This window comes from Cryptomeria japonica, unplaced genomic scaffold, assembly GCF_030272615.1.
Source record: "Cryptomeria japonica unplaced genomic scaffold, Sugi_1.0 HiC_scaffold_291, whole genome shotgun sequence".
NCBI lineage: Eukaryota > Viridiplantae > Streptophyta > Pinopsida > Cupressales > Cupressaceae > Cryptomeria > Cryptomeria japonica.
Window position 1 is genome coordinate 104919 of NW_026729113.1, and position 10841 is coordinate 115759.

Below are 10841 nucleotides of genomic sequence, written 5' to 3' on the forward strand. Positions count from 1 at the left end.
ACGAAACGGCTTAAATCACACACATTAAGCTTACATTTGTAGGCTTAAAAGTGTTAAACATTCAGAGTTGACTGATATTTATTAGGCTTAATATGTTGCTTAAAGTGTGCGGTTGTTGGAAATAGCATAGAACACAAAAAACAAAGTAAGGAGATAAACAGAGCAGCACACAAGAAAGACAAAATTTTCATTTAACAAACCATATTTTCATTCATCACTGAACTGATTACAAATGTCTCTTTTTATTGAGGTCTTTAGATTTTTCTAGAAGTTGGAGGTAGTTGGAAGAAACTTCCAGAATTTTGCATAAAATAATATTTGTCAGACTACAGATACGACAAGGACTGATTCATTCAAATTTTACTTGTCAATTCTAAATACTTGTCTTTACTCGCATGTGGCAGTGTGTAGGCTGTGTATCATAGTCAACCTAAATTAGCGCTATGCGCACAAGAGACAAATTAATTGTAATCAAATGCAAATAGACTATAATCATATAAAACAAACAGTGTCTTCCATATTTGCACAAAGTTTTATTATCTTTTGGAACAACAATTTTATTTTACTGAAGTTAGAATTTCAGCAATCCGTAATAGTAATCTATTGCATCAGCGGTTCGCACAGACACTTTTTAATGGACCCACGTGCCTTGATTCTTGGACTTTCAAGATCCCATAACACTGGGAAATCTGTTACAGCACTGGTTCATACAGAGACTTTTTAATGGAATCTTCAAGGTCCTCCGCGGCATTTAGAAAGCCGTCTTCCTTCCTGTAAATAATTTGCATTATCCGGGCCGTGTTGAAAAGAAGTGTTCTGTAACGCTTGGGTATGTCTGCACGCATTAAAAAGTGGTAGTTCAATTGAGTAAGAGCCTCTTCGTTCACTTCTTCCATGTAATTCAGGGCCTCTTCTTCAGTGCATCCAGGGTGCTCATTCATGTAACATTGTACGAATGAAGCCAATTCCCCGCGATCTCTTTCCCTCTAAATCACCGCAGTATAAAATACACACTACGTTTAGATTTTTAATATATTCAAACGTTGATGACGATCATGAACACAATCAAATTCAGAAGCAGGATATTAGTATGAATTGTCGAAAGGATCACCTGGAAAGTTCTGAAATCGTTCATGAGACGGCCTGTCTCACTGACGAGATTAAGAAAGTCAAGTTTCCCGAGAATGTGATCAGGAAGAATGTCTCCCGTAGAAAATATTGGCGTCAGGATAGTTGATTCCATTGCTATCGACACTTTGGCATTCTCCCAATATTCATCTAATAATGGCGGATAACTTCTTTCCATCCATTCTCTTTCTTTTGTGAAACTGAACAACAGATTCAACCACTGAACCCCGCAACAGACAAAAAAAATAAAATAATCTTGTTAAACTATAATTCCCCTCTTCTTCAGCTCAACTCTGAACCGATATTGAACATGTAGTCAAAATCAAACAAGAGCCAACGAAAAAAGGATTCACTCTAAAGGAACACAAAGTTGAGTTCAAAATTTTCTTTTGGTAGAGACGAAATCAGTATTTACCTGTTGGCGCAGGTAAGGAAGCACATCACGTCCTTGAACCTCCCGTGCACGTTCGGATATATCGGTCAAAGTATTATAGAAACCCATGAAAACTATTTTCATGTCCTCTGGCAATTGGTCGATTTGCAATGGATCCCATCTGCGCCGAAAAGACGAGAGTTAATATGGCCAATTTGTCAACATAAGATGGGGATTGAATGTGCTGACCTTTCGAAAGCTTCATTGAAAAGCTTGAGTTGTTGCAGAGTTGCATAGGTGTCATAGAGGTCGTCTGTGATAACACCCAGGATTCCGGCTTTTGTAAAATCGAGTCTACAGTCGGTGTATTGTTGTTCAAACATCACCACTGAAGAGGTCCAGTAAACTGCCACTTCTCTGTGACGAGTAAAATGCAACTGCGGGAATTTGCATTCCTTGTACCATCTTTAACAACAGAATAATCTCATGTTAACATCTTTTATCAAAGATCTTGGCAAAAACAAGGATTATTCTAATTTTTTTGCGCTTTTATTAGATTATCTTTATAACAGGGACTATTTCTCACTCTTTTTTAACTGCTTCATTTTTACCTCTTTATATGTTGTATTTCAGATCTGAGTTTAGCCTGAATGCTGTTGAAGTCGAGTTTGGCCAATTCTAAATACTTGTCGTTGCTCGCTTTTGGCAATCTGTATGGCATGCATTGCAGTCAGCCTAGATTAGCGGCATGTTCACCAGAGACAATTTAAGCAATCAGACTGTATAATGTTCACTAGATACGAAACAAACACTGTATCTTACCGATATAATGTCTTCCCCAGCCATAGATCATCGGGATTAAACGCTACTATGTGATTTCTAGCCATCAGCCTTGGCATATTTCTATTCCACCGAGCAGACAGAGCATATTCGATCTGGAGAAATATGAAAAAAATATTGGAAATCAGATTTTTGCTTTTTATTTAAGAAGTTATTCACAGAATAGAATTTCAGAGAAAGGAACAATTCGCAGTACCTCTTGGCGAAGGTTTTCCTTCACAGCCTTCGCTTGACAAAAGTTCTTGCTTTCCAGGGATCTGGCCAAGTAATCTTCTGCAAATGCACCGATTTCTCTCATTACGTTTTCGCCCGGAAAGTTAAGCTGTGAACATCTATACAGGCTGAGTATGGCGATTATTCCTGCGCAGTTTTCGTCACCGGACCGCTTAGAAAGCTCTTCAGCCTCGCTTTTGATGTTTTGCAGAGCGTCTGTCAATTGAAATTATTTAAGGTTAAGACAGATCTAATTATTCTGGAAATTAAAGACTCGATTAAGCTTTGAAAGAGTATTCATATGAATCATTTGCATACAAATACATGTATACCAGAAGATACAGTGTAGCCGAACGTTCTGAGAAGCCTGAAGGCAGTGGCTGTAATATCAATATCTGGAACCAGGCTCTCTCTTCCTAATCCAATGCCTCTTTCACTCCAGTAACTACCGTACGTTTCCAAAGCAAGGTGTCAAAATAAAATCAATAATCTGGACTTTTACATAAAAATCACAACAGAGGAGACACTGTTACTCACTGGAACACATAGTCCATGGCTTGTTTAATCTCCGTTTGGAAATGGCGTTCGAGGCCAAGACTTTCAACACTATCCACGGCTCTCAAACGCTCCGCTATATCCACTGGATAAATGCTCGGTACTGTAATGCCAACATTTTAGTTTTAGAATCCGATATTCTTTCAATAATGCTTTTGAGTATTGAGTACAACAATTACCATGATCTCCAAACTTTGCAACAAGGCTTGTCAAAAACCTTAGGCATTTGTTGTCTCCTGTTTGCATAAATACGCAAGCTGTAGATGCTGGGGAGCTTGAGAAAGATCCATCCTGGGATTGCAGTTTCAGGATATTTTTCCAATCTACTACTTCTTGTATCCCTTCCAGACACTGCAACATTGTTGAGGGATGGCTGTGCAGCTCTTCAAAAGATACTCTAATTCACAATAATCTTATTCAATCACTTCCATCTTCAGTTTATGCGTGTCTTAAAACATGACATATCACGAACAGATAATAGCAAAAGATTACTTTTTTAATTCGGAGTCCCGCTTTTCGTTGATTTGCTTTATGATAGGTACCTCATAAGGAAGATCTAAACCCAAAAGTTTGGCTTGATTTAACAGCGCAGGAAAGACTATCTCGAATCCTTTCGATCGATGATGACCTAGTGCTTCTTTAATCATTCCTTCTGTATTACCCTTTAAGAACTCAATACCTGCTATGGCCCAAAAATTAAACTTTTCAAGGTAAATCTCATATTTCAATCATACCTCTTGTAAGGTAACTTGAAAATATCTGAATTAAACTATCCAATGTAAAAAAAAAACTACTAAAATCAAAATTCCAAAATCTGGAAAAAAATGCGCATAGGTCTATGGATAAAGGTGTTTGGCCCGTTGGCGCAATGACAGCACTGTTAGAAGAAGTTAATTTCTTCCATTCATTTTTATTTTATTTATTTATTTATTTATTTTATTTATTTTATTTTATTTTATTTTATTTTTATTTTATTTTTGAAACAAATAGCATAAAGTATCTATCTCCTTGTTTATTTCCACGCATGCAGAGCTATCTGTTTAATCTTTTAATCGGTGGAACTACTATTTCCACTGTTCATGAATTTGCTATGTAATAGTTAGAAGGATGGATGAATCCTCTATAAATAAAATAGGAGTTGTAATGCATTTTAGTATGAATCAATAAAGATTTAGTTTTGTATGTGTAGCATACGTTAGGAGAATATTGAAGGATATATTACAAGCACAAGAGGAGCCTACACCAGTGTTCTGTGACAACAAATCAGCAATTGCATTATCAAAGAACCATGTTTTTCACCAGAGGAGCAACCACATTGATACTAGATATCACTTCATCAGAGAATTGGTCAACAGTGGAGAAATCTATCTTGAATTTTGCAGATCTGAAGATCAGTTAGCTGATATTTTTACTAAAGTACTACCTAGAGAAAGCTTTGAATATCTACGAGAAAATTTGGGAATGAGTGGAGCTAAAATTGTTAGTAGAAGAAATTAAGGAGGAATTTCGACTCCCTCTTAACACTTAATCATTAAACAAACAGTGATCTTACTCATGCACGATACTTTGGTCTGTGGCTCCTTCAATTTTCTTCTTCACCAATAACTGATTCCACACTTTTCCATTGATCAGAATTAATGAAGAAGTGTGGAATCACTTATTGGTGAAGAAGAAAATTGAAGGAGCCAGAGACCAAAGTATCGTGCATGAGTAAGGTCGCTGTTTTTTTAACGATTAAGTGTTAAGGGGGAGTCGAAAACTAGTAAAGTTGAGGTTTTAGAAATTTATAAGAAAAGGGGATTGGTGTAAGATTTGGTCATGGTGAAGCTGTAGATTAAGTCGGGAAAGCACTACTCAGGCTGTAGCTGAAGTTGAAGACTTAAAAAAGAGCATTTTGTTTCTATATGAAAGCAATGTTTGAGGTCAGTTAGGCCTTTGATAGTAAGATTCCCGAGCAAGCATATGTAGTGTGACTTTAAAGGAGGTGTTGATAAAATTGAATCATACCTTAACCTACAATAGACTGGTAACCAAGAGGGCCAGAGCTTGTGGTAAGAGCATCCCAATAATAGCATGGGATTTCCTGGGTTCGATCTCTAGATTTAGAAGTTTTTCAATGCAGCAGCATGAGTGAAAGAGACTAAGAATGCACCCAGAGTTAGCAGTCAAAATTAAGGTGGAATGTTGGAAAGAATAATTTCTCCTGCCACCGTCTACATGCAAGCAAATCCTCCATGCAAACGTTTAGACCCTCCATGCAAGTTGCCAAACTAAAGATTTGATATAATTAATAAATTGATCTTACATCTGCTCCATGCATGCAGTTGAGATCTCTAACCTCCATGCATGCACAATTTCCTCTATAAATAGGAGTTGTAATAGTTAGAAGGATCGATGAATCCTCTATAAATAAAATAGGAGTTGTAATGCATTTTAGTATGAATCAATAAAGGTTTAGTTTTTTATGTTGTAGCATACGTTAGGAGAATATTGAAGGATCTATTACAAGCACAAGAGGAACCTACACCAGTGTTTTGTGACAACAAGTCAGCAATTGCATTATCAAAGAACCACATTTTTCACTAGAGGAGCAAGCACATTGATACTAGATATCACTTCATCAGAGAATTGGTCAACAATGGAGAAATCTATCTTGAATTTTGTAGATCTGAAGATCAGTTAGCTGATATTTTTACTAAAGCACTACCTAGAGAAAGCTTTGAATATCTACGAGAAAATTTGGGAATGAGTGGAGCTAAAATTGTTAGTAGAAGAAATTGAGGAGGAATTTTGACTCCCCCTTAACACTTAATCATTAAAAAAACAGTGATCTTACTCATGCACGATACTTTGGTCTGTGGCTCCTTCAATTTTCTTCTTCACGAATAAGTGATTCCACACTTTTCCGTTGATCAGAATTAACGAAGAAGTATGGAATCACTTATTGGTGAAGAAGAAAATTGAAGGAGCCAGAGACCAAAGTATCGTGCATGAGTAAGGTCACTGTTTTTTTAACGATTAAGTGTTAAGGGGGAGTCGAAAACCAGTAAAGTTGAGGTTTTAGAAATTTATAAGAAAAGGGGTTTGGTGTAAGATTTGGTCATGGTGAAGTTGTAGATTAAGGGGGGAAAGCACTACTCAGGCTGTAGCTGAAGTTGAAGACTTAAAAAAGAGCATTTTGTTTCTATATGAAAGCAATGTTTGAGGTCAGTTAGGCCTTTGATAGTAAGATTCCCGAGCAAGCATATGTAGTGTGACTTTAAGGGAGGTGTTGATAAAATTAAATCATACCTTAACCTACAATGGACTGGTAACCAAGAGGGCCAGAGCTCGTGGTAAGAGCATCCCAATAATAGCATGGGATTTCCAAGGTTCGATCTCTAGATTTAGAAGTTTTTCAATACAGCAGCATGAGTGAAAGAGACTAAGAATGCAACCAAAGTTAGTAGTCAAAATTAAGGGAGAATGTTGGAAAGAATAATTTCTCCTGCAACCGTCTACATGCAAGCAAATCCTCCATGCAAACGTTTAGATCCTCCGTGCAAGCAGCCAAACTGAAGATTTGATATAATTAATAAATTGATCTTACGTCTGCTCCATGCATGCAGCTGAGATCTCTAACCTCCACGCGTGGATTAATCTTCTCTTCCACCGCTCATGCATTGGCTAAGTAATAGTTAGATATTTCAGAAGGATCGATGAATCCTCTATAAATAAAAGAGGAGTTGTATTGCATTCTAGTATGAATGAATAAAAGATTTGGTTCTGTATGCTGTAGTATACGTTGAGCTATTTGTTTCTGTTATTTTGTAATTTTTCATTCCTTAAGCACAGATGGAAAGACAAGGAAAAACGAAATATGTAATTACCTCTGTTCACTTGGTTATTTCCAACGCCCCAGAAGGCTAGAGTAGCTATGCAGGAAAGAGTATTGAGTAATCTATCACAAGCTAAAAAACGACGATTCTCTCCCCAAGAACCGTCGGGTAACTGATTGTGAAGAATCCAGTCCACCATTTGAGGAAACTGGGGTTTAGCGGAGCCATCAATTGCAGAAATCCTCGCTACCCACGCAGTATCGTATGGAGAGGGACTTATTTCCCCATCTTCCATCGAATTAAATATAGCTTTGATCTCTGCAACCAATTCCTCTATTCTCTTATCCATCTCATCCGAGGGTGCCTGAAACAATAACAGGAAATCAGATTTTCAGATTTTCTCTCATTATTCATCTTTTATTTCCTCTTGGATTTTACATATATCCGATACGAATTTACTATAAGTGATTAAGTGATCTTTACAGTTTATTGTATAATTTTTTAGTTCTTTCATTTCAATGATAGATCAGAACGTGTAACTCATAAAACTGATATAAACTAAAATCAGAACGTGTAACTCATAAAACTGATATAAACAAATATCTGAATGACTACTGATAAATGTTATCCACAAGTTCTCAAAAAATGTGCTAATAAAAAGCTGATCTATCTACATTCAGTTCATACTTAATACCACAAATGTTGAAACAGATTGAACGTAATCTGGCTTCCCGTAATAAGCTGCAATGATGACAGCCTTAAATTATTTAACACTCAAATACTTCACTAGTTTAAACTCAAAACTCTATAAAATAAAGCAGATGGTGTGTATTTTCTGATTGCCATTACCCTGAAGACTCTTCGCATCCTCTCCGACAACAGCAGATGGGATGTTGCGCCAAGCTGCAAATGATTCAGAAAAACAATAATAATTAAATATTATAATCTTTATATTTTTAAATCTATGCAAAATATATTGATAAATTTATTAAAAAAAACAAAAAATCTTTACCCAGACTCTTTGCACGCGAATAATTTCCAAAACGCAAACATTTAGTATTAACCGTCGAAACTGGAATGAGCGGTGCAAACAAAATTGGGGCCATCTTTAAAAAACTAGATATTTCCTTTGTATTGACTTTTGTGTTTAACAGGCATGAGGAGGAGAGACCTTTATAGGGTTGCACTTGCCATGCCACGACAAATTCTGAATCCTACGATATTCGACTTTGTATAATATTAGTTTGATTAGAAAATCTATTAAATTAATACTTGATAAGATTGAATTATTTATAATAAAATATATAAATTAATTAAGAATTTATTTAAATTGTTTAGTTTGATTTGATGTGTCAATTGTATCTTATTATTATCTAAAATAATAGAAATCAAATTTAAATATTTTATGATATTGACAATTAAATTTGATCATTTATAATTAATTTGTTTTGAACTTAAAAAACAATCAAACACTCACCAAAATTCATACCCAAAAAATATTACACATACCAAAAAAAAAAAAAAAACATCCTAAAAAAAAAATATTTCAAAAAAGATATGAATAGAAAATGAGAAGTCACTTAATAGTTAATTTTATAAAGTCTTCAAACAAACATTTATTAAAAAAGTTAACAGATTTTAGTACTTGCTTCAAACAAGACTTTACAGCTTCATTTTATATAGGGGAAAGGACCCAGTAGTTGAGCATGTTCCAATTGTTGTGAGGGTTGTTGATACCTTTTGTTCCAAAAATTGAACAAATAAAACCTATTGTTTGAAACAAAAAATATCAATTTTTGTTAGGAAATGTACCAACAGTTGTTAGGAAATGTACCAATAGTTGTTAAGAAATGTACTAATATTGTAAAAAGTAACCAATCAGGTGATGCCACATCGGCTGCACAACTATTGGGGTCTCTTTTGCACGCCTATTGGTCTCACTTTTTTTTGGGGCTGTTTTGGACACCTTGGCAAAAAGCATGCTGATGTGGCATCATATTTGATGATGTGGCCCTGAAACCTTAGTTATAAGCAGGGGACTTGCCAAGTAAGCTGCTGTAAAAAAATCGGAGTGATTCGAAATTTCCAAATAGGATTTTGAGAAGCGTGAAGTTAGGGTGCACGACTACTGGGTCCTTTCCCCTAGCATATTACAGATCTTACATTCAATATTGATAATTTTGATCAGATGCCAAAAGTTGATTTAAAAAACTGACACAAATAACTTTTTTAAACAGTTTTGACGAACTCTGACAGTGGACAAAAGAGAGTGCAGACAAAATGCAGAATCATTTGAATATATAAAAAGCTTAACACCTAAACTTTTTTCAAACACTTTTAACGAACTCTGACAATGGACAGAACAGACTGCAGACAAAATGCAGAATCATTTGAATATATAAAAAGCTTAACAGCTATGAGGAAGTAGAAGATACTTTAAAATAATAATTTTATATTATCCACAAACCATGAAAACACGGTTGATGTGCTAGTGGCCAGGTGGAATAACATCTATTCAAATCGTAGAAAGATTTGCTTAAAAGACTGTTGACAAACTTTTCTAGAAACTTTTCTTTAATGCTTCAAATAGTTTTGACAAACAGACGATTTAAAATTGACTGAATAAGAGAGGTGGTTAAGATTATATTCTATTTTCGGTATGAAACATTCTCGCTATCAGTTTGGGAATAAATTAAAAGTAGATAGTCTGAACGAGCTTTTTGAAGAGTCAAGATTTCGCAAAATAGCAAACCTCTTAATTAAGATTCCGAAGAGAAGATCCACAATGAAAAAGAATCTGAAACTGGGATAAGTTGAACTTGTGGGTCCCTTAAGCCATTGGATCTCGTGAACGTCATTAAAACTTTATTATTGTGTTGTTATTCTTTTATGTTGTTTTAACTTTTTTGTAATGTCATACTATAATGACTCTTAAGTCTACTATATTACTACTTTTCTATAATACATATCAATATTATACTATCATACTATTATGGTCTTTAAACTAATCATTATGTTATTATAAATTTATACTATAATGACTCTTACGTCTACTATATTACTTTTTTTCTATAATAGATGATTGTATTATATTGTCATGTACCATTATTGTATTTAAACTATTTTTTTGTTATTTGGTAATCACTCTTTAAATATTAGATTGGTAGAGAATTAACCTGCTATATTTTACTCTTGATTTAAAATATAATATTGTTTTTGTTCTTTATTTAAATTTCAATACAATTAAAAATAATAATTACAATTTTTTTTATTTAATCATATTTGCAAAGGTTTTAAATATAAAAGTGATGAAACTAATCTATAAAGAAAAATCCTTACCTGAAAAATGTTAACATTATTAATTTAAAAATCCTTCTTATGAATCATAATTTAATTGTTATATATTAATTTTTAATAATAATAATAAAGATTTGTTGATATTTTCTATGAATAAAGTCATTCTTATAAATCATAATTTCCTAAGGCTCTAGATTAAAAAAATAAAAAAATCAATCTATAAATGAAAATCTTTAGCTTAAAATTTAAATATTATAAAATTTAAAATCTTTTTTTATAAATCAAAAGTAATTTGTTATATATTAATGTGTTTAAATAATAATTAATGTTTTATTATATTTTCTATGAACCAATTTTGATTTTTGGTGAAAGAAGTTCGCCTATGGCTTGTGACAATAGCTAAATGAAATTGGGTTCCATATAAAACCTTCCCCCAAAATAACCTTCTCATATAATAGTAGTTAAATCCTATGCATATCTCATAAAATTTACATTGTGTATTTTTTAGTTTTTGAATTTATATATCATTCGTAGATTATATAAATTTGTGTTCAATTCAACTTAGTTACTTTCAAAAATTAAGTTTTATTTATTATTCGTTACCTAAATTTTATTGC

General features: G+C 33.8%; 1 protein-coding gene across 1 annotated transcript; it reads right to left on the reverse strand.

Annotated features, from left to right (window-relative positions):
• Window positions 1-497: 497 nt before the first annotated feature.
• Window positions 498-8033, reverse strand: LOC131078750 (bifunctional isopimaradiene synthase, chloroplastic-like). The gene is made up of 15 exons (XM_059215809.1): window positions 7940-8033; window positions 7777-7830; window positions 7622-7668; window positions 6979-7291; window positions 3602-3788; window positions 3289-3506; window positions 3092-3212; window positions 2887-2999; window positions 2538-2770; window positions 2324-2436; window positions 2113-2211; window positions 1751-1966; window positions 1544-1682; window positions 1112-1348; window positions 498-986 (listed from the first exon to the last, which is right to left on the reverse strand). Exons 1-15 carry the CDS (start codon window positions 8031-8033, stop codon window positions 693-695), a joined length of 2478 nt encoding a protein of 825 aa, XP_059071792.1. The 3' UTR covers window positions 498-692.
• Window positions 8034-10841: the final 2808 nt, after the last annotated feature.